Genomic DNA, 24,684 nt, shown 5'->3' on the forward strand with positions numbered 1-24,684 from the left:
ACCACCACCAAGGTAGAGATTTCTAACATCACTCATGAAATGGTATATCATTTCCAATAATTAGAAATTTTCTGCTTCAGAAATAAATGAACCATAACAGATTTTTAAGCCACTGCAACCTATTTATAATGACACCGAAGAAGAGCATTGTTCAGTGAGATACCCCAGTGGCAGAAAAGACTGATCCTCTGTTTTAAGGATTCAGTGATGTAAGTTTGAGTTGAGGTTTTCAAATAGATTCTAGAGCTGAGAATGAGGACAAGGCCCTAATTACAGAATGATCCTATGTAAATGACCACACAGAATGAATGATAGTGTGCATGTGAATAGATGAGTATATTTCACACAAACAAAACCAATGAAGTCTTTATTTCAGCAGTCATTTATATACAATTAAAATGAAGCAAAACATTATCTATATGTTTCCTTTTAAAAATTGAATGAAAACATTCTTTTTTATAATTAGCTTATTTATTAAGATGTACTATTTCAATAGCTAGCAATCTAATCAGTACAATCCCTTTATGTTGATTGGGAAGAATATACTTCCAAGATACTGTAAGCAATTCTTTTCTAGTTTCAATAAACTTTATATATATATATATATATATATAGTGAAAATATTAAAATACAGTATTTTGGGGTCCCACAGAGTGGAAAAACATCTTCAAACATATATGTGCAAAATTCTGCATTTTCTCACTCAATCATTAATAATTTGGAGACATAAGCATTTTTAGTCAATCATTTAAAGAAACCAAGACTTAGGCACATGAAGTAGTATGGCCCAGAGTGCTCAAAGCCAAACCCAACAAGTTTGATGTCTTTAACTCCAAACTGCTTCCTCATCCCATTTCATTGTACATGACTTTCTGATTAAGACATAAGAATAAAAGATATATAACTTGCAAAGCTTCTCTGGTGATATTTTAAGTGGCTTACATAGTTTTTCTTTTCACACGTTTTCAAACTTTTCCTGAAATGACTTAGACAATTGTTCAAATGCTAGAACAACGTTGTCTTCTTCATTTTCACAGAGTTCACGCAAGGAGACACTACAAATAGAAGAATACATATATACATATACTATTAGTCAACTAAGTGACATTGAGTACTATTAATAAAAGACTGTCTTGCGAAGTGATGAGATAGGATTAGCAAATTATAAGGAATACTGATAAGAAACAAATTTATTAACCAAATAATGTGTGCACAAATAAAGAAAGAAAAAGAAAACTAAGACAAGGTGTTCCATGCAGTGCCTTTATTACCCAAGGGTAATTGAAAGGCTACCAAACTCTATGTCATTTGATCCTTGCTCCCTTAGTTAGTACAACACAAATTTCTTTTCTTTTCTCTACATATGTCATGGACACATTTTTTTCTGCTATTGTGTCCAGAATATACCATAATCCACTATGGAGAAGAAAAGCTTCCTTTCTTTCTCTAAGTAGGTGAGAAAAAATGAAAGTGGGATGTGGCCAGTAGAATAATGGTCCTCATCTAATTCAGAGGTCCTCACCTAAATCCCCAGAAACCTATAAGTCATGTTAGATTCCAAGGCAAAGGGGAATTACCATCACAGATGATAGCTAATCTTGAACATGGATTCTGGATTCTCTATGTAGAACTGATGGAATTCTCAAAGGTGCTCATGGGTGTGAGGAAGAAGAGAACTGACATCAAAGGAGTGAAATGTAGACACTTGTTACACAATCTCAGCTCTCTCTACCGAACATCCCTGGCTATGATGCACAGCTTGCAGAAACCTCTGTGTAACTTGGGAATGTGCCACAGTGTAGCTTCAGTCCATATGCCACAAAACCACCATAGAGTAGCTCAAGCCCACATGTTGCAGCATCTCGCCACCCGCATAAGACATGGAGCAGGAACCTGTATTGGGCTGCGTTTAGAATTGCTTATTAAGCATTCACAGGTTTCAGGTGGAAACTCGAGCTTTGGATACCATTTGTAGTTGGAGGTTTCTCCAGGCCTGCCTGGGCCCACAGCTGCTCAGACCCAAATAAACACACAGAGGCTTATATTAATTAAAACTGCATGGCCTAATGGCTCAGGCTTCTTGCTAGCTAGGTCTTACATCTTATTTTTTTGTGAATGTTTATTTTTATTTAAAGCAGGTTGATTATAAATGCAAAATCTTTCTAAAGAAGAAAAGGGATAAGCCGGGCGGTGGTGGCGCACGCCTTTAATCCCAGCACTCGGGAGGCAGAGGCAGGCAGATCTCTGTGAGTTCGAGGCCAGCCTGGGCTACCAAGTGAGTTCCAGGAAAGGCGCAAAGCTACACAGAGAAACCCTGTCTCGAAAAACCAAAAAAAAAAAAAAAAAAAAAAAAAAGGAAAGGGATAGTATAGATATGATAGGATAAAAGGGTAGATTAATGAACCTACTTTTAAAGAACAGCTTGTTTAAAATGTTTTACACTAGTATAGATTTTAGTTTATTGATACAAGTTTAAACTTAATTTTGCTATACCATATATATATATATATATATATATATATATATATATATATATATATTTCTACTCTCATTTGAGGTATTATGTTTATGTAACTCATTTAGATTGTAATGAATAATTAAAAATACAGATTAATAATTAGTCTTCTATGATAATCACACTTGTAGTCATGTTAGTTAAGTTTTATAGATGTATTTAGATATATTTCAGATAGATAGGTAATCTTCAAACACTTCAAAGACCTGCATAATATAGCATTTAAAATGTTTTAAAAACTTAGACTTTCTGAAAAATGAGACATGTCTGCAACAATGATATACTTCAGAGAGAAAGATGGGCATCAAAAACACTCTATAAGTTTATCATCTTCTTGGCAAAAATAGCCATTTGGGAAAGAAACTGTTCTTGCCTGGACCACTTTGACAAAATGTTATTTCAACTGGACATGCAGGACCCATAGGAAAGTGACCACTGAACTTTGCTTGGCAAAATGGTCCTTCAGGTTCCTGCTTCACAGAGGAAACTGCCGGACATTCTACAGGACACAGAGAGAAGTAATTGAGAAACTCTAGGCCTGTGGGCTGAAGAATGATGCCCCAACTTTACAGAGGAACTTTGGATAACTGTCCAGGCTGCCAGCTGTCTCTGTCTACTCTCACAAGACTCCCAAAAGCTGCTTGCATCCTTCTCCCATTTCTCAGGTCATACTATATCTTTCTGAGGTCTTTGATGTAGTTATCCTTAGTTATGATAAAAGATAAATTAGATATAAAACCCTAGACTCACAAATACAGGATAGATATTCTTTAATTTTGCCAAATACAAATAGACTAGATCTTATAACTATAATTCTTGCTTGATAATTGTTTTGATATATGTAATTTTACTATGTTAAAGTTAAAACCTTCCTTTTTGAAAAAAAAAAAGAAAATGCAAAGTGCTGGGGATATCGCTCTGTATGTTGTGAATGTGTTGCTCTGATTTGTTTGATAAATATAACACTGATTATCCAGTAGCCAGGCAGGAAGTATAGTACAGGCAGGATAAGCAGAGAGGAGACTTCTGGGAACAAGAAGGCTCAGTGAGGAGACGCTGCCAGCCACCGCTATGAGAAGCAAGATGTAAAGATACCAGTAAACCATGAGCTATGTGGCAAGGTATAGATTTATAGAAATAGGTTAATTTAAGATGTAAGATCTAGCTAGCAAGAAGCCTGAGCCATTAGGCCACACAGTTTGTAATTAATATAAGCCTCTGTGTGTTCATTTGGGTCTGAGCAGCTGTGGGACTGCAAGGACTCGGGAGCTGGGTGGACACAGGAAAACTTCAGCTACAGATCACTCTTACTGTTATAGACTCTGAGACCATCTGACACATCTCTACCACATATTCAAAGTGTAGATCTATGCCACACTCACTCTTATAGCCCTGTTTTCACAATGCTCAAAATATGCAAACAAAATTCTAAACTGTAACACTGAATTATCTTCCTAAAACAGACTCAAACTTCTCTGGAACCATAAGCCAAAAGAAATACTTTCTTCTACAAGTTGCCTTGTTTATGGTGTTTTATCACAGCAACAAAAAGTAACTAATACAAGGACTATAGGGTTTGTTTTTCCCCAAAATGGTGGGAATAGATTTAATAATCCTTGTACCTCAAATGTTTAAAAATGTCTCAAACACCCACGCTGGTTAGGTGAATGAATGAATGTTTATTTTTCAGCCTGGGTTTAGACACAGCTCTAGTATCTCTGGAGGCTTCTGGATTGCTCTTAAGATTATACCTTGGGTAACTATGAGGTACCTCACCTAGAGATAACTATAGACCAGTTGTTCTAAACCTGTGCATCGTGACTCCCTTAGGGTGTCACATATCAGACATCCTGAATATCAGATATTTATATTATGATTCATAATAGTAGCAAAATTTCAGCTATGAAATAGCAATGAAATAATTTTATGGTTGGGGTTCACTACAACAGGGGGCACTGTATTAAAGTGTTGCAGCATCAGGAAGGTTGAGAACCACTGCTATGGATGGACAAAACTATTCCCTTCTGCTCTTGTATGTCTCAAATTCACTCTGTATATAAAACATCCATATAGGCCTAATTCAGTTCTGATCAATGAAATAAAACAAAGAATTGATTACGAATGTGATGATGAGATTTATGGTCACTTGAATATACCTGTGACAAAATAAAGAACCACTGTTAAAGTGCTGGAATACATTTAGATTTGAGGGGTTAGGATGATGGTCATATACCTAGTTGACATTATATGGCCAATGGAGCCTAAGGATGGGTTACTCATATAAAGTGTGATAATGCTTGGGATTAACCAGGCTTTGTTGTAGAACAAAACAGGACGTGACTATGCATTGACAGTCAGACAATCCCTGAAGAAAAATATAAGTTGTAGCAAGAGACTCAAGAGCAAGCACATGTAATAACTTAGAGACCTGATGGCACCTCAGAAATATCATATATTTGACATGAGTTTACAATTGGGATCATTAAGAATATTAGGTTCTGGAGTCAGTAATACTCCTGAATAATTTTCTGATAGTGTATAGTGCCTGAGTCTGAGACTTTATGTGGATGGACCTTAATCACCAAAATGGTATGGAATTAATGATATTACAGAACATAACCAAGAGGTTGTAGGGATGGGGAATTCCATAGACCCTCTGGGAAGTTGAAATACATGATATGTAACAGGCTCAATGACACTTTTACATACTTGGTTCATGAAAAAAACTCAACATTTTCACATTACAGTTAAATTTCTGAAAAACAGGAAAGTAATATTTCGACATGTAACATACCTGATAGATTTAATGGTAAGGGAAAAATCTTTCAACAACTGGTAAGCTGCCCCTTGATGTAACCTAAACAACAGAAAAACTGAAATTAATGACAGAATATTATTTACTACTATTGTTTACACCCATAAATTAGGGCTGTCTTCGCCATGATCACAGAGGCTGGGTTTCTGTTGTTGTTTTGTTTTGTTTTGTTTTTTGTTTTGTTTTGTTTTGTTTTGTTGTACAATGAGTGGCTCACAGCTAGTCCAACTGCTGACAATAAGTGACTGCTGAGCACTAATACCTACGTGGAACATCTATGTTACCCCACCAAGGCAGGGCATCACAGAAGTGGAGACAAAAAGAACTAAGAGCTGGATCTGAGAGAAGTGCTGTGACATGCTGTCTTCTGGGCATGCTGTGACTCATGAACTCATAGAAGCTAAGGTCGCCTGCACAGGGTCTGCACAAGATTGGAACCATTAACACTCAGTCATGCAGAAAAGGTTCATAAAAAAACTAGTTTCCCAAGGGATGCACAGGGCCCTATGAACTGAAGAAGGGAGAATCATTTTTCTTCAGTATTCTAGTCACTAATGAGGTTCCCTGTGCTCCACATTCATGAAGGCAGCCCTCTAAAACTCAGTGGGTTCCAAAAATGAAAGCAAAAAAAAAATTCAAAAACTCACAAGTGAGAGGATGATTTGATAGGGTCAAGGGGTCCAATCGGGAAGAGATACAAGAATGTGGGAGGGAATGTAGTCATATTGTTTTATATACAATTATGAGATTATCAATGAATAAGTTTTAAAAACAAACAAAAATATTATCTGCTAATGCAATAGCTATTTAATTCACAATGATAAATTGGGTTTAATAAAGAATATTGGCAGTTTTCTTCCTTGACTGTCCAACTTTTGTGGCCAAAACACTGTGTCCACACCAACTGTGTGCAGAGTGACCTAAATAATGCTTGGTCCTGCTTGCACTTACAGAAATGGCTTCCCTGACAACGAGCTAAATTAACTCTCTCAGGACCAGATAGGTAAACTAGATACTTTATATTCTCTCAGGCATTAAGCGATACCAGATGGCTATTTGCCATTATTTTTCAAATACCAAATGATGCCTAAGTAGAACTGTAATATAAAATATATTGAATATTCACAAAGATACATTTAGACTACATATTTAGGTCAAGTGAGTTGACCTAAAGGCCAAATTTTTCTGATAAACTAGAAATAAAAATAGTATAGAGTATGTCATCATCTTTGCCATCAGTCTGGAAAGGAAAATCTAATATGCTTGGCAGGGCTAACCATTTCTTGGAACTTTCAGGAGAGAACATACCTATTGTCCTGGCCTAACCCCACAAGGGATCCATGCTTATAGAAGTCAAGAGCATAGGCGTTAAGTGGCATTTTTCTTCCTGTACTATCCAGTCTATGTGGCCACAGAACTGGGACTTGATTGTGATTGATACCAATTGTGTGCAGAATGACCTAAAGAAATAGATTTTTTTAGATGGTTATTCACAAGGAGAGAAGGGTTGCAACTTATAACTTATAGTCATTTCATATTCATCCACGCTTTTCAAGAACACTCTGTTGGTAGAAGAGCAGGGGCCTTCTGTGCACACTGAGACAGTCCATCCTAGAGCATGGCTTAGCTCCATCTGTGAAGAGGATTATCCTCACAGCATGCTGATGGCAAGTCCACCAGACTAGGAAAGAAAAGTTAATGGAAAAACTTTGAGTCTCCTTAACAATTCAGAGAATACCTTTGCAAATAGAGTTTCAGAGAACTGGAGGCCTACATGTCACAAGAGACTATTCAACCGAACAAGTATAATGGTCTTCAGAATCAACAGCCAGAATAACAAGTAGAGAGAGGATAGAACAAAAACAATTTAAAAAGGAAAAAAGTAAATAAGTAGCTTTTCTGTACCTATTTGTTTTGCAAACATTGCCTCATGTGACCAACAGGAATTCTGATATAGGGCTAGTGATACTGTAAACAGGCCCAACTACATTCAACAGTGTAGTTATTTGTTTTTTCTTACTCTTTATTCTTTGCTCCTTGGGGCCCGCCACTCAGCACCCAAATAAATCACACAGAGACTTATTCTTACTTATGAATGCCCAGCCTTAGCTTGACTTATTTCTAGCCAGCTTTTCCTAACTTAAATTATCCCATCTATCTTTTGCCTCTGGGCCTTTATCTTTCTCTATTTCTGCATACCTTTCTTTACTTCTTACTCCATGGCTTGATGCATAGCTGAGTGAATGGACCCTAGAGTGTAGCTAGAGTTTTCCTGCCTTGCCAACAGTTAGGACAAATCTCTGTAACCCGCCAGTCCCACAGCCGCTCAGACCTAATGAAGTAACACAGAGACTTATATTGCTTACAAACTGTATGGCCGTGGCAGGCTTCTTGCTAACTGTTCTTATAGCTTAAATTAATCCATTTCCATAAATCTATACCTTGCCACGTGGCTTGTGGCTTACCGGCGTCTTCACATGCAGCTTATCATGGTGGTGCCTGGTAGTTTCTCTGACTCAGACTTCCACTTCCCAGAATTCTTCTCCTCCTTGTCCCACCTATACTTCCTCCTGCCTGGCCACTGGCCAATCAGTGTTTTATTTATTGACCAATCAGAGCAACAGATTTGATATACAGATCATCCCACAGCACTAGAGTCTTCCTCCTTATCCTCCTCTTCAATCTCTCTTCCCAGATTTCTTCTCCTATTTATTCTCTCTGCCTACAAGCCCCTCCTATCCTTTCTCCTGCCTTGCTATTGGCCATTATTAATACACCAATCAGGTGTTTTCGACAGGCATAGTAACACTGCTTCACAGAGTTAAGCAAATGCAACATAAAAGAATTCAACACATCTTTCCATCATTAAACAAATGTTCTACAGTGTAACAAATGTAGAATATTAGTTAAAGATGTTTCAACACTAGAGTTGTTTGGGAATCATGGGTAGTAGACATGAACATTTTAATATTTTTATTTTGCTATGACCCAGAAAATCTCCACCCAAGGGAAAGTTGCACACATGCCCCAGACATTAATACCAACCCTGTTTGTCGCAACAGAGAACTATAAACTGATCAAACATTGACAGAAGACAGAGTAATGCATAGTTTTATATTATGAAGTATTATGGTGTGTCGAAAATAAACGAGAGCTTCATGGCAAAACAGGTATGAATCTTACAGACATAAAACTAAAGACAGCAAAAGATACTTTCAGGAGAATACAATGAACCATTCCTTCACTCTTCTAAAATAAAACACAAGTGTAAATAAGTACTCATTTGTAGAATGAATTATTTTCAGAAGAATGTAAAAATTTCAGTAACTTTAGTGGAACACAAGGAAATGAAATAAAAGTGAGGCAAGAGTTTTAGGTTCACGGGTACCCACTGTGTGTATTCCTCTCTTCTTAAGCCATCTAGAAGCAATAGAATATAGCATCAAACTGTAATAAATAATACAAGTAAGTGAAATTTCAAGATATTACAATATATCCTAATAAAAAGTTATATAAAGTGAATTGAATCAAGCAAAATGCAGGGTATGATCAAATAACATGAATCTAAATACCTATGTCAGATGCTTCAAAATGAAGGAAAGAGAAGCAGAAAATTTTTTTCTAGAACTCCATGGGCAGCAAGGGTGAGTGGGAATGAGTTCATGCATATACCTATTTCTCTTCTAATGCTGATTTTGCAGCAACAAGACACAGACTTTTTGTTTATTCTATCAGCACCCTTCTGAATTGCCATGGAAATTCTACATGTACAAAGGAAATAAAAGTGATTGTCACACTTCATAAATTGAGTCATTACAGAATAAATGGAAAGGGGAATTATTTTGATATCCTCCTCTCCCTCCTTCTTTCTTCCACCCCCTTCTTGTCTTGAAACAGGAACACACTCTAGCCCTGCCTGAAACTCATTATGTAACAGACCAATTTGTAGCACTCCTCCTGTCTCAGCATCCCCCGTGTTGGGATTATGGGCATGAGCCATCACATCCATCTTGGGAAAGGAAAACTTTAATGCTTAAAAATTAATATTGGTTTTTCAATGTACTTAACTACCAGTCTCTTACATATCCAACTAGTTGTTTATAGTCATCCATACAAAATAAAAAAATCAAATCTCCTAAAAATTATTTTTCTTAAAAATTAATTTGTCTTGATATGCCATGGCTGGCTGATCTACATGGGAGGCCTGCACTTTTCTGATAAGAAAGGAGAAGGAATGAATGGATGGCGGGGGAAGAGGGGAGGTTGGGAAGGGACTGGGAGGAGAGGAGGGAGGGAGGGGAAACTGTGATCTGTAATCGTGATGGGAAAATTAATTAATGAAAATATTTTTCTTACAATAGGAAGTATAATTTTTTATCATCTGTATACTTGCATTCCATAGCTTTGACAACTGTCTGTTACAATATACCACTCAGACTGGAGCAAAAGCCCCCCAGAGACTAATACACATCCACTCTTCACTTACGTTATTTGGAACTCCTGGACAGAGCAAATCCACATCAAAGTTTCCAGACAGACAGACAAATGGCGAAACTGCCACCCGGCCTTCCCCGCAGCTCATCAAGTGGGACACAAGTGGTGAATCTTCACATTCTTCCCCTGTGAAGTCTGGCCAGAAAAAGTTGAGATAGAGCCTTGCTTGTTGTTGACCTTTTAGTTTTTGCTTGTTTGTTTGAGATAAGGTCTCAGTATGTATCTCTGGCAGGCCTAGAACTCTTTGTGTAAACCAGACTGATCATAGAGAGCCCCTGTCCTCTAGAGATCCTCCTGCCTGCCTCTGAGTGCTGGAATTAAAGGCAGGCACCACCATGGCTGGAAGAGTCTTTTTCTTGTATGACAGCTAAACCAAGCTAAAAAGGAAAGCCATTGGACCTAGCTGGGACCACATCACAATGAAGACAAATTGGTATAACACATACTGAATATCCAAGCCAGTTGGTGATGAGATACATAATTAAATGTTAGTCTTTAGTGTTCATATCACTATTGCAAAATATCTACTGTTCTTTTGATTAGTCAAAAGTTAATTAAGCTAGAAAGTTCTCTAAATTATACTTGTACCTTTAGAAACTTCTCCCCTGAATTCAGATATGGCCTTAGAATCTTTTCAGACAGTGTTCTCTCCAGGTATGAACCATTCCCAAGTTTGCTTAGCTTTCCAGATTAGACAAGATTGGGTGTGGAGGACCAGCCTTCCTAACTTATTTACCCCAGGAACTCTTGAGGATTGAGGGATAAGAGACTTAGTTAGAATTAGGGAGTAACAGAGAGAAAACACAGGATAGAATCAGGTGGGCCTCGCTCCTTATCCACCAGCCCAGAGCTTTATTCCAAAGGGCTATTTATAACAATGCCAAGGGGTGGAGCAAAAGACCTCCCCCTTGCTAGTTACAGTCAAGTGTAACTACAAATACCTGGTACCCAGGCCCGTGGTCCAAACAACCTCTATGCAGTCCTGCTGGGTACAGCCACTAGGAAACCTAGTGGGCTCCAGCAGGTCCCTCTTCTTTATATTTTAAAAGAAAAAATTCTTGATGCAACTGCATCAAACTTAAACACAGAGAGGTTAACATAATTCTAATATAAGCATTGTTATGCATAGTTACAATTTTCTCAATCTTACATCCTAAAGCAAACTCGTAATATTTATTGCTAACAAAACATAGGATAAACTTCTGATGTATATATCTTAAACTTAAATACTTTCTTAACTTCACCAAACCATGGTGCATCAATATCAATAGGTAAACATAATAATTTCCACAAGCCTACTCTCAACCTACAATTTAGAACTATACAAAACATAACATTAATTCACTGAAGTAACATGAAAATATTTTTTAAATTAAATACACTGAGGTTTATTAACACTCCCCTTTTCTTAAAAAAAAAACTTCTCTATTTAAACAGTTCCATTTTCATATAAACAGCTCCATAAGCAGTTCATAAGACATCACTGTTGATAGTCTATGTGCATAAGGAAATTCAAACTGTCCCATTGGAATGAAATCATTACTGTCCATTTTATTTTTCAAGTTCAAAAGTTCAAAAAGAGTTCTGGTACCATCCCTAAAAGTTCCTCTGAATGCTCATAGTCAGAGCCTGACTTGTCAGCTGCCCTGAAGTCTGTGTATAGCCGCCAGAGTTGTAATGACTCTGAAGCAAACAGTTCCAAATAGAAGTCCCACAACCAAAACGTCTCAGTTCCAGCAAGTCTCTCTGTAATCTCTTCTTTCAGCTACCGCTTGTGCTTTGCAGTCTGTAGCCTTCTGTAACCAGTCCTGAACCAGGTTAGAGAGCTTCACCTCATAGCCACACGGGCTCAAGGCTCCTTCAGCTGCCATGAGCTGAAACTGTGTCCTTCCTTCCCACGGCAACCCTGGCTTTGGGAGGAAAACCCATTACCTGCACTGCTGACAGTCCAAGTACTCAGCAAACCTGGTCTGGAATCCTCGGTAGCAATCAGCAGTTCTTTGCAGTTTTGGTGTGGCTGCTCAGCCTGGAGCACTCAGCAGTTCCCACGTGTCTCAGCTGTTTGTCCAGCACTGACACAGCTTTTCCGCCCTGGAAGCAGTCTGGTCTTTGCTGTCTCTGCTGTTCACTGATGCTTTGCTCGCTGTTCATCTTTCCCAAGGCAATGCAAAACGCTGGGCTTTCTCCGCCATTTGCCTTTCTCACCGTGTAGTGTCTCAAAGGTTGCAGAAACTTGCATTCATCTTTCCTGCAGCACAGCACCTCTGCAGGGCTTTCCAAACTGCTGCTTGTCGTTGGCCTCTCTGTGGCTTAGCTTACTCATTTTTCACCGTGGCTTTCTTTCGGTAGAAAGCTTGTAGATCCTCGTGCATCTGCCATCTACACGGCACTGATGCCTTGAGGGTTTCAGCTTCTGAGACCCTCTGACTGCTATTTTCTGAAGCTGGCAGTCTCTGGAGCTGTTCCTTGTTGTTATTGGTGGTTTTCTGGAACTGCCAAGTCCATTGTCTGCCGAAGACATTGCTCTTCCCATCCAAGGTTGGGAAAACCTACTCTAAATTACTTTTTTCACCATATCCTTAAACCTGAGGCCTATTATATTCTAAATCTACATTTCTCTGACTCACTTTATACTAAATCTATGACCTATTTAAACCTGCATTCCATAGGACTACCTAATAGACAACCTTATTCTTATTTAAACTTAATTTACAACTATTTCTTATAAGCTTATTATAGGACTACCTTAGTCACTATGGTACTTTTTCAAATAGCTAACTTAGCAAACATCTAAAAGAGACATATTACTTCTTATTCTTAACTAACTTACATTAGGAAGAATCTATTAGCAAACTCTCTATAGGGCTACCATAAACCTCTATTTATAAACCTTACCTAAGTCTCACTTAAACCTAAACCTTACCTAAATCTTAGTTACATTCAATAGGCTCTGCACTATATTGCTACACTCTACCTTGCTTATTTTTTATAGATAGAAGAGAGAGAGAAAGTGAGATCTATAGTGATAAATCTAATGCTGCAGCCTTGCAGTATTTCCTTCACCACCTAGCCTATACACCTGAGAATAAAATACCGTTGCCTTCATTTTTCAATTCCTTATCAGCATGCCTAAACTCACAACACTCCCTACAATCCTTTCGCCAAGTCCCTAGTTCCTGTTCATGGCTCCATCTGTGGAAAACCAGCCTCCCTAACTTATTCATCCATGGAACTCTTGAGGAATGAGGGATAAGAGACTTAGTTAGAAAAAGAGGGGAGAGAAACAGAGAAAACACAGGATAGACTCGGGTGGGCCTGGATCCTTATCCGCCGGCGCAGAACTTTATTCCAAAGGTCTATTTATAGCAATGCCAAGGGATGGAGCAAAAGACCTCCCCCTTGCTAGTTACAGTCAAGTGTAGACCCTTACGAACACCTGGTACCCAGGCCCATGGTCCAAACAACCTCTATGCAGTCCTGCTGGGTACAGCCACTAGGAAACCTAGTGGGCTCCAACAATTGGAGATGTTCAGAGTAGTGTGGGAATAGACTAAATATGGTATTCTAATGTCTGCTATCAGTAAGCTTGGAAATGGTTATTAGAATATGTACACTATCCATCCCTGTTTTTAGAAAGTTCCAGTTCATATCATCAAAGTAGGCTCTAGTGTGTCACTAAGGCAGAATATCTGCCTGTTCCCATCTTACCTGCCCAGAGAGGTGTGTGCCCCCCATTACTATCTGTGCCTGTTCATGCTACCTCTCCATTTATAGGGTCTAAGAGGGTACACACTCCACTTCCTTGATTTTCCCCAACTGAAGATGCTAGGGTATAGTGAGCCACTGATAATTCTCCCCAATCAAAGTTTTATGTCTGTCACCCTTTCCTGTTTATGGTTTCTTAAAAGACTTCTGTCTGTGGGTTATAAATAAGAACAACAAAACTGAAACATTTCCCCATATACTAAGCCCTACTTCAAGGTATCCACATGCCCTAATCATTTAAAACGAATCATTTGAATCTCAATAAAACTTAAAAAAAATACTACTCTCTACTTCATGTCCATTGATAAAGCAAGGACATGATTATGGCATCACTTGCCCGAATTTCAGAAGTAAGAAGTAGCAGAGTCAGGGAATTTGCCCAGTCTATGACCTTCAACATCAAGGCTCTCTGAAAAGTGCTCATAGAATTGCTCTTATTTCTCTTGTGCCAGAGACATCCTTGCTCAATTTTCTAGGAATGACCCAAAGTCAGCCCTCAAAAAAAAAAAAAAAAAAAAAAAAAACGGTTTATAAACAATTCAACTTGGTTTTAGCATCATTCTCCACTGCCCTTTTAACTGCCAATCACCAACTTCTGGGTTTTTGGTTCTTGGTTTTGGGTTTTGGTTTTTGGTTTTTGGGGTTTTTTGTTTGTTTGTTTGTTTGTTTGTTTTTGGATTTTTTTTCTTTTGGTAGAAAGAATTCAGCTATTCTAAGTCAAGCTGACTTTTCTAGAGTGCCAGCATTCTGAGATAAAAATGGTACAGTTGGAGCCCTACCACTGACCTCATCCCTAACATCCCTATTACATGTCCTTGGGCAAGACCATTACTAAATCACTTCATAATGGAACTAGGACACACTTACCAATTTTTGACAAGGGGAGTTGATATTCCTGTTTCTTATCAGCCAATTGGGACACAATTAGCAGAAAAGTAGCAAAGTCCTCTGTCACTTGCATGTTGTACTCATGCAGGGCAGCACTAAAGTCCTCAGGGAGGTCATCAAGGAACACCTAAAAGCCAAAGGTTTTTCAGAGAGAGAGGAGAATACTTGCCTTAAAAAACTGAATATTTGGAGCAGTGAAGGAAAAGACCACATGGTATAATTCAATTGTTTTCAATAAAGCCACTTTTTCTTCTTTTCTTGGTTAAACTGAAGTTAAATGTTTTTTGTCCTTATTTGCACTTGTAAAAAGAGATACTCTACGCATAATGTTTCCTCAGATACTACTTAATCAAAATGACTTTTGTTAAAGTAGAAGTGTGTCCTCAACTGCCACTGGACTCGTGAGTAATTTCAAAGAATCTAGGGACACATTTGTAGAGAAAAGAAGAGAAAACATATTTTCAGGCTCGGAATCAACTCCACCTGGTTGAGAGGTTCTGAGACTCTCACTGTACTCAGTATGCTAACACTGTTAATCACTTTCAATCTGTACACATGAAAGTGTTGTATCTCTAAGTTTCTTCTTTTGTGGATTTGTGATAGTAAACTACAACCTAGAAAGCATGCCCTCACAAAGCATCTTCACTTAAGACTTCTGGATTTGAGGAACTGTGAAGAAAAGAATTCTGCCTTTCTCAGCCATGCCATCGGTGCTACATCCTAAGAGAATCAACTCAAAGCACCAAGAAGAGCAGAAAGGGTCCTACGAAGGAGCTCCTGGAAATAAATACAATTGATTTAATTAAATGGACAAATGCACCTTTTCAAAAACGACCAAGTAAGATGAAAAATGGTTTCTAAGATTTAGACTTTAGGAATCAAAGGACAATTTCCCAGATAACTTTGTAACAGTTTTTCAGAGATGACAGTGTGACACATAGCCATATCTCAAGACACACATTCAACAAGGAGGATGGCTTTGGGGCGTAAATGCATAATTATCTGCATTTTCTATGTGTATGCACATGAATATATATGTGTGGGTGCTCTCCACTGTATTTTTTGACGCAAGGTCTCTCACCATTCCTAGAGTTCTCTCCAATTAGGCTAGCCTGCCCCAGCCAGCTCCAAGGATCCAGACTTCTCTGCCTTTTCAGCTCTGGGATTATAAAGTGTGTCACCATGTATATCTTTTCGTGTGGGTACTGGCGGTCCGCACTCAGATCCCCACACTTGCATGGCAAGCACAGTATCAAGTCATCTTCCCAGTCCCTGTATGCCTTTTCATTAATGCTGTATTTTGATGCAATCAATTAAAAACATGAATATACTTTCATCCTATTTATCCTTAAGGCATGCAACCTTTGAAAAGATTCACAGAGGAATTTTGAGTTACAGATAAATAGTGCACTATTTCCAAAAGGAACAAATTATTATAAAAAATACATTAACTGTTCCCTATTCATAAAATCCTATTGCTGCTGAATAGTGTTGTTTACAGTTAATTGACCACAACCAGTTACAGATTTTGTTCCTTTTTGTAACTCAGACCCATGTGGCCCTCAGCCCCTGCTCTTTGTGTGATGTCACATTCAGCAGCTTGTGCCTTATCTCATTTTTTTTTTCTGCATCACTCATGGGAAATGAGCCTACCAGTAATGTAAGCCCAACATCCCTGGAGTGGATATTCACTCTGCCCATGCCTTGGGCTATCTGACCTGATAGAGGCAGTGTTTCTTGCCTGCCTACATGACCACTTAAAAGAAAAGAGGGAAGGGGTAGTAGTTAGTGCTCTTTTTCTTGAATGTGGAAGGCTTCATGATGCATGGTTCAGTGACCTGGTCTGGAACTTTCCCCATCTTTCCCTGGGAGATGAAGAGGCAATGGCATTGCTTCATTTTGTATGCATGAGTGTGTGATTCCCATTTCATTCCTTAAGACTTCTTCCCACATATCTTGCATTACCTCCCCTCTGGGATGTCTTTTAGAAAACCTCAAATCTCTATGCTTTTGCCCTATTTAAAGGCTTCTAAACTCATCTAACTTCATATCCAGAAATGGCCCAAATACCCCGCAGATAACCAAATGGCCAACTTTGGCACTTTACATCTTGATATTTTACTAGAAGTTTTCAACTTTTGCCAGCAGACGGCTAGATGGACGTGTTGTCTGACATTCAAGCGTTCTTTTACCTTAGTGCCAAACGCTCTCTCTGTGCTTCCTTTTCATCTGCTCAGGTCCTCCTACGTATGTAATCTGAACTAGAGGAACCCTCCAATGATTCTCTGGACCTTGCTGATAAACCGCCACCTCTCTGACCCCAACATACAACTGTTCCTTCAGCTCCTCCAGCCCCTTCCTCCTCTCCAATAACGGGCCACTCCAACCATCTGACTCTCACACCCACTTTCACCCCTCCTGTCCCATGTTCTCCTGCCACTAAGGGACCCCACCCTACCCAAACCAACCAGGTCACAGTTTTCTCTTTGCAAGAGGTAGTTGAGTGGATGGACTGGCTAAGGTACATGTCCCCTTCCCACTAGCAGAACTCTTTCAAATAGAAAAGAAGCTGGGTTCTTACACATCTAACTCTACCTCTTTCATAAAAGAATTCCAATATATTACCCAATCTTATAGTCTCATCTTTCATGATTATATATATATATTATCCTAACTAACAACCTACTTCCTGAGGAGCAATTTTATCAGAAGATCTTACCTTTGATTGATAAAATTTGAAGTTAGCATCTTGGAACTTGGCAGGAATATATCTTCTTCCAAAAAGATTTGCTAATACTAAAACCAGCTTTTCCATTACATCTTCAGAAAAACATTTTGAGCCTGTACAAAACAAGAGTTCCATGTCATATATGTGAAAAGTGGTTAGATCATTAAATTAAATATTATGTTCATTTCAGAGCAACTGTAAAATAACTTCAGCTGTAGATGCTTCTCATCTGAACCTTTTTTATTCCTGCTTTTACCTTCATTAACATCCTTATCGTTCCAACTACAAATTACCTTATGTTCTGATCTAGACTTTGCTTACTTTGACCTATCTCCGAGTGGATGACCAAATTTATGACAATGTCTCTGTCTTTGTCAGTGTCCTGAGGCTGTAAGGAGACACAAAAACCGTGGCAACTCTTATAAAAGAAAGCACATAATTGGGGCTTGTTTACCGTTTCAGAGGTTTTGTGCATTATCATCACTACAAGGAGCATGATGGCATGTAGGCAGACATGGTGCTGGCAAAAAAAGTTGACAGTTCTATATCTGCATCGGTAGGCAGCAATAAGAAAGAGAGAGCCCCTGGGCCTGACTTGAGCTTTCAAAACCCCAAAGTCCACCCCCAATGACACATTTCCTCAAAAAAGGCCACACGTATTTCAACAAGGCTGTATCTCCTAATCCCTCTCAAATAGTGCCATTGCCAAATGACCATGTATTCAAATATATGAGCCTGTGGGGATCATTCCTATTCATTCAAACCACCACAGAGATCCTGCTACTGTCACTGCTAGTTGTCAAGTTAATGAGGAGCTGCATAAGATCCATCTGTAGGATTAACACCTGCTCATCACTGAAATGTCTTTCCCTATACACTTATGGATATAGGTGAGTGAAATTTCTGTAGTTCTTCAGTAATAATTTAAATTCCTTACCACTGTTCTGGCAAAGAGAACTTGACATTAACTTCCAAAGTTATTCTAATTTTAATCAAAATATGTGATATTTTACATAAAAATGCAAAATTTAGGAAACTTGTTTAAAATAAATTCTCTAATATGAATGTTTTTTAACTTTTTTTCTTAGTCACAATTTTTAAATTTGTTTTTCTATATAAATCTATGCCTTTTTCCTATTGGATTTAAATCAAGCATTGATGTAAAAGATAAGGGTAAAAAATTCAATAAAATCATATCCATATCATGTGCTCAACCATCCCAAGTCCTTCCTTGATAATCAGGAAAAGCTGAGTTGGTAATATGGAAAATGAAGAACCATAATTCCTCTGACCTCCCTGCTTGAAAACATTTTTTTCTTTCTTTGTTTTTATTCCCTGTGCCTATATACTTATTAAGATTCAATTTATGAGTGATTTCCTGGACTTGGCCAGGCTCTTGACATCTCAAAACCCACTCCCTAGTGACACCCTTTCTCCAAAAAGATCACACTTCCTAATTCTTTCAAATAGTGCCCCTCCCTGCTGACAAAATATTCTAATCTATGAGTCTATGCAGTCTATGTTCATTCAAACCACCACATTGCATTTCTTCCCTCTCCTCTACAGGTTTGTAGCCATATCATAATTCAAAATGCATTTAGTCCAACTTCAAAAGCCCCTATTGTTTATTACAGTCTCAACACTGTTTAAAATTTCAAAGTTTAGTGTCTCTTATGAAACTCAAGACAATCTCTTAACTGTAACTCCTTATAACATCAAAATAAAAAAGCAGGTCACATGCTTCCAACATACATGGCACAGGATATACACTACCATTTCAAGAGGGGAATAAGGAGCATAGTAAGGAAATACTGGACCAAAGTTGTGGTGATATTTTATCTGTGTCCCCAAATAAAGTTTATCCGAGGATCAGAGGAAAAACCCAGCCACTATGTTAAGCATAGAATTCAGACAATGGTAGCACATGCCTTTAATCTGAGCACTCAGGAGGCAGAGCCAAGCAGATCTCTGTGAGTTCGAGGCCAGCCTGGTCTACAGAGCGAGATCCAGGGTAGGCACCAAAACTACATGTAGAAACCCTGTCTCAAAAAAAAAAAAAACATAAAAAAAGAAGGAAAAAAGAGAGGATATAGATATGATATATATAAAATGGTATATTATTGAATCTACTTTTAAAAGGCAACTACTAGTTTTAAATATTTTACATTGATCTGGATTTTTATATATTGTATATAAATTATGTATATTGCTACAAATTTGAGATTGATTTATATAGATATGATTAGATAAAAAGGTAGATTTTTTAATCTATTTTTAGAAAGCAACTACTAGTTTTAAATATTTTATACTGGATTGGATTTTTGTATATCATATACAAATTATGTATATTGATACCAATTTGAGATTGATATATTGTATGTATATTCAAATTTGTTCAGGATATTGTACCTATACAGTTTATTTAACAATGTAATGCAATTTGCTAATCCTTGAAAGTTATTACTACCAACTATTAGGATATAAAGACATGGAAGATAGTAGTCATTACAATTGATCTTGTAATCATATTAGGTATGTTTTCAAGGTCAAGCAGAGATATATTTTAGATAGACAGGTCATCATCAAACCCTTCAGAGATCTACAGAATATGGCACTTAAAATGTTTTAATAATATATTTTTTTCTCTTTTTTTATGACTATGAGACATGTCTGCTCCTGGCAACACCAATCTACTTCAGAGAAGATATAGTCATTGACAAACATCCACATGGTGTTAACTTTTACTGTGGCAAAAGTTAGCCACTGGGCAAGAAAGTGACCTCGCATTGACTGCTGAGAGTATGCTGTCCAAAATGGACAAGCAGGACACAAAACAAAGGACTACCAATCCTTGCTGAGACAAGTATGGTTGCAACAGGCATCCTCTGAGGCCAGGACAATATGGCACCATTGCTGAAGTGGCTTTGCAATCTGGAAAAGGTACAGTGCCCCTTCCTTTGACGGCAGCTGAACAGGTAGTGGACCAGTGGCTCCTGGTTTGCAGTGGAACAGTAGCCAGAGCAGTTATTCTTGGAGGAGTAACTAAGCTGATGGAGTCTGGCCTCTCAAAGGTAGACTGGCATTTAATAAAGGAGATGAAGCCACCCATGAGCCGAGAAGAATGGGAAGGTAAATTCCAAAATTACCAGCAATTTCCAGAATTTAAAATCCTGAATCATGACAGGACACTGGTGGAATTCAAGTTTATCTGGTACATGGAATGCTTGCACCAAATGTGGGGTTGAGCTGTAGGCCTTGCATACATTGTGCTTTACAAATGAGTCTGTCAGATATGCTAAGCCTGTAGGCCGAACATGATGTCCCAACGTTGCATAGAAAACCTTGGGTAACTATCCAGGAAGCTGGCTGTTTCTGTCATAACTCACATTTTTTGAAAGTTGCTTGTTTGCACTTCATTTTTGACTAAGTAACATTATTTCCTTTTCTTGTATCTGATGGAGTTGAAGATTAGAAAGTCGTAGTTACAGTTTTACTTATTAACGATTTCAGAAAAGAAACTCACTAAGAGGTGTAAAGTGTATAAATTTGAAAGACATCATAAAATAGTTTTCTGTTGGTAATGCAAGATATGATAGAAAGTGAATTAGGTACATTGTGGACTCACCAAAATAGGATAGATGATGGAATATTTTTGCTGAATTTGTCAAATGCAAATGGACTAGATATTATTGATATATTTATTGCTTGTATATATTGTATATAGTTATTGTACTTATTGTATATAGTTTTTCTTACATTAGTTATAAGTTTTTTTTTTTGTTTGTTTTTTTTTTTTTTTTGAGACATTTCAGAAAGATTTTATTTCCAAATTAAGACTTTTAAGAAAGAAAGCCACGTGCCCCCTACTGTCTGGCACAACAAAGCATAACTGAATTCATTTCAAGAACAACTATGAAAACAAAGGCAACCCCCCTAAGAACCCCAGGGGAGGAAAGAGAAGAACCAGGTCCTTGATGACATTTTCGCTGCTACACAAGCACTGGATCACCTAGAATCTTAAGTGGGATTTAAAATTGTTCAGTGGCTTCTCAGATGTTCCCAGGAGTTTTTTCTAGTTGCTTAACTCCAAATCTGATTCCATGATTTCCATGAACAGGAGAACCCCAGAATGTGGCCAATGCTCAGCAACACATTCTTATGTCTAAGACAAAGCATCCTCTAGACTATTCTTAAATTATATGGAGTCAAGCTTTACCATTTGTTCTGAATTTCACAGCACAGGTTATTTTTCCATTTCCATAGGAGGATGCTAAATTCAGTCACCACAAGACAGAGCAGTCTTTGGTTATGTAGAGACAAGTGAGTGTAAACTGGCGGCATTCTCAACCCTTTTTTGTAACCTCTGTAGGTATTGACAAATAGAATGTGAAAGGACCAGCTATCAACACTGTAACACTTATGCTGATGATAAAAGTATCAATATATATGTGAAAAAATTTTATATACATACACATCTCTCTCACTACTGATCAATGTATAAGAGGAGAAATCTAGAACAATGTAGTGTATTAAAATTTACTAGAATAATCTAGAATCCAGCTACAAGAATGTGTTCTCATAAAAGTTGCTGTTAGAAAAAGTTAATGGGGCATCTGGCATGGGGCCTCCCCTCCAGCCCACATTATCTCGTCAATACTTAGGAGGGGCAATCTAGTTCTAAAGCATTTGTCTGGACTACAGGTTAGTTTGGTTCTAGGTAAACAGTCTGCAATACTGACTAAATTTATGCTAAAAACAAAAAACAAAATGCATAGATCACAGAAGCAGACCCAACAAGTCAAGCAGTAGACCAAGTAGTGACAGACTGAGTCGGACTTAAAGGGCCTTGGGTTAAACTCAGCGGAAGAGCACTTGCCTAGCATGCATAAGGGCACCCAGATTCAATCCCCAGCACCTTAAAAAAAATTAAGAGAGAAAGAAAACAGAAACAAGTTACTATTCCTCTCCCCTAGGCTATGAACACAAAGCCCTGGAAGAGTTCATGATTCTGTTACAGAAGTCACTTGCTTTGGCCAAGTTTCTTGTTTAAGGTTTTGTCTGTTCTGGTCAAGATTAACTGTAATGCAGGATTAAAACCAGCTACTCTGGAGTCGTGTATCTTTTTTCTAACCAGTGGCGGACCCAGAAGAAATGGGTGGCAAGCTTTCTCAAAGGTCCACCTGGTGAGATTTTGAGGTGCCCACTCAAGTGGGAAAGACCAAGGCAGAACAAGGCTTCTATTAGCAGGATTGTCAGGATAACATTCAGGGCAATAATCAGCTCGGTTAATACGGTCTAAGAACACTTGGTAACATTCATTCTCAACAAGTTCAGTTTGGTATAACCAATGCCCTAGTTCTAAACTAGGGAACCACTGCTGCCCACAGTCAGGGCAGTGGGAGTTATCGGAGAACATCTGGGCTTAGAAAGACAGCACAAGCAGTGTAACAGCAAAAGGCAACAATGACACAGAGAAAGGCAGTAAGCGGCGGTGACAATTGGTCCTGGTACAGGTTTCCTTAGCAACTTCTCAGGTCACAGCACTGGAGTGTTAAATCTGGCTTGCACCTCAGTGCAGTTCTTCAAGATCTTGTATTCTATTTTTCACTTAATTGCAACTCAGTCTCTGTACTCACGGACCAGTCCAGTCTAGAATACTATCAGTCACTTACTAGAAGCACAGATCACAGAATAGCTCCTTCAAATCCCAGCGTCTTAAGGAAAGCCAGACCTCTAGTCTGAACTGTTCAGCAGCAGCAGTATCAGCGGGTGATGGTGTCCCACAAGGGTACTCTGCACTGCTGGTAAGGTTATTATGCCTGGTGAAACAGGCGCTGCCGGACGCAGTGTGTCTTCTGTTGATGCTGGCACTCTTGCCCGGTGGCTCTTTACAGTGACGTAGTAGGGTCAGGAAAACCTGGTGGGGTCCTTGCCAGTAGATCCAATGAAGTCAGTCTTGAAAGGACCTTTATCTGGACCCAGTCACAGAGAAGGAGCTGGCGTTGAGCTTGCAGGATGGTCTGGGAATGCGTCACATACAAATTCCAGCCAAATTTTAAATCATGGGACAGTCTGGATCAGCGGCGACAAGGCTGTTGCTCCCGCTCCACAGCGCTGGTCTGCAACCCCCAGGCGCCACGGCAGAATCTAGTTATAAGTTTTTTATTTATTTATTTATTTATTTTTATTTTTTTATTTTTTTTTTTGGTTTTTCGAGACAGGGTTTCTCTGTGTAGCTTTGTGCCTTTCCTAGAACTCACTCTGTAGCCCAGGCTGGCCTTGAACTCACAGAGATCCACCTCCCTCTGCCTCCTGAGTGCTGGGATTAAAGGCATGTGCCACCAACGCCCGGCAGTTTTTTATTTTTTATTAGACAAAAAAAGGGGAAATTTGGTGATATTTTATCTGTGTCCCCCAATAAAATTTATTTAAGGATCAGAGGAAAAAGCCAGACACTATATTAAACATAGAAGTCAGGCAATGGTAGCACATGCCTTTAATCCTATCATTCAGGAAGCAGGGATTTATCTGGGTCTCTGTGAGTTCAAGGCCACACTGGGAACAGAGCCAGGTGTGGTGGCACGTGCCTTAAATCCATCACTAACCATGGAGGTCTGGAGGTCTGTATAGACAGACAGGAAGTGACAGAGCTGGGCAGGAAGAGAACATGATGTAGCTGGATGGACAGAGCAAAAGGGAGAGCAGAACAGAAAGACATATAGGTGTGGGTATACAGGAAGTAGGTCTCTTTGGAAGCTGTGGAGTTGGTGAGGTGAGGTTAGCTGTAGTTTTTCCTATTCCTCTGATCTCTCAGGTCTCAAGCCCAATATTAGGCTCTGTGTTTTTTATTTAATAAGACCATTTAGAATTCATATACAATCAAAGTAAAACCAAAAAACCAGTTGGGCAAACTCCACATTCTGCATCTCCATGTCTGATGTCAAGACACTCTTCAGATCTCCAACTCTTTTCAGCTTTGTTCACTGTAACACACTTCTTTCTCTTGGACTGGTTCCACACCTCATCTGCATCTCTCCTGGGCAGATATACTACAGTTCTGGCATTTCTAATATCTTAGAGTCTCTAACACAATCTAGGCTTCATTTTCACAGCTTTCTGCAATGACCTCTCAGAGTCTTCATGAAGGGACCCCAATGACATAGACCTGGCCTCAGCAGCATTTGTTAGTCACAGAGGCAGATTCCAAAACCCTTTTCTTATATTCTTGACTCTAAATCCAGAACTATGTGGCTGAAGCTGCCAAGTTCTACTGCTTGCTGGGGTTGGAACTTGGCCCCCTCTTTAAATTACATCCATATCGGCTTTCTAGTGTTGATGATTTCCTTCACTGCTTAAGCTTTTCTTTAATTCCTTTTCATAAGCTTGAAGCTCAGATGGGTGGAGTCTTGCTCTAAGGTCACCACTCCCTTTATTCGGTTTAACATCAGGCTTTTCTTTAAACTTTTCATCTCCATGATG

The 24,684-nt window shown here is 38.6% G+C and overlaps 2 protein-coding genes across 2 annotated transcripts in view; both read right to left on the reverse strand.

Moving 5' to 3' along the window:
• Positions 1-352: 352 nt before the first annotated feature.
• LOC102911682 (putative ATP-dependent RNA helicase DDX60) overlaps positions 353-24,684 on the reverse strand; it is a 119,627-nt gene continuing 95,295 nt past the window's right edge. Inside the window, exons 34-39 of the mRNA XM_076553282.1 lie at positions 17,197-17,318; positions 14,457-14,604; positions 9,817-9,959; positions 6,639-6,790; positions 5,310-5,372; positions 353-1,055 (exon numbers count right to left, since the gene is read on the reverse strand). Coding sequence (XP_076409397.1) covers positions 956-1,055; positions 5,310-5,372; positions 6,639-6,790; positions 9,817-9,959; positions 14,457-14,604; positions 17,197-17,318 — 728 coding nt within the window. The 3' untranslated portion in view covers positions 353-955. The remainder of the gene's footprint in view (positions 1,056-5,309; positions 5,373-6,638; positions 6,791-9,816; positions 9,960-14,456; positions 14,605-17,196; positions 17,319-24,684) is intronic.
• On the reverse strand, positions 22,034-23,346 carry LOC121820807 (torsin-1A-interacting protein 2). Its single transcript, XM_042262498.2, has one exon. It carries the CDS (start codon positions 22,619-22,621, stop codon positions 22,226-22,228), a length of 396 nt encoding a protein of 131 aa, XP_042118432.1. The 5' UTR covers positions 22,622-23,346; the 3' UTR covers positions 22,034-22,225.

This window comes from Peromyscus maniculatus, chromosome 17 (assembly GCF_049852395.1).
Source record: "Peromyscus maniculatus bairdii isolate BWxNUB_F1_BW_parent chromosome 17, HU_Pman_BW_mat_3.1, whole genome shotgun sequence".
Taxonomy (NCBI): Eukaryota; Metazoa; Chordata; class Mammalia; order Rodentia; family Cricetidae; genus Peromyscus; species Peromyscus maniculatus.

Bases quoted from the DNA above. Each gene is read 5' to 3' on its own strand.
- LOC121820807 (XM_042262498.2), bottom strand. From the start codon at position 22,621: ATGTTCTCCGATAACTCCCACTGCCCTGACTGTGGGCAGCAGTGGTTC.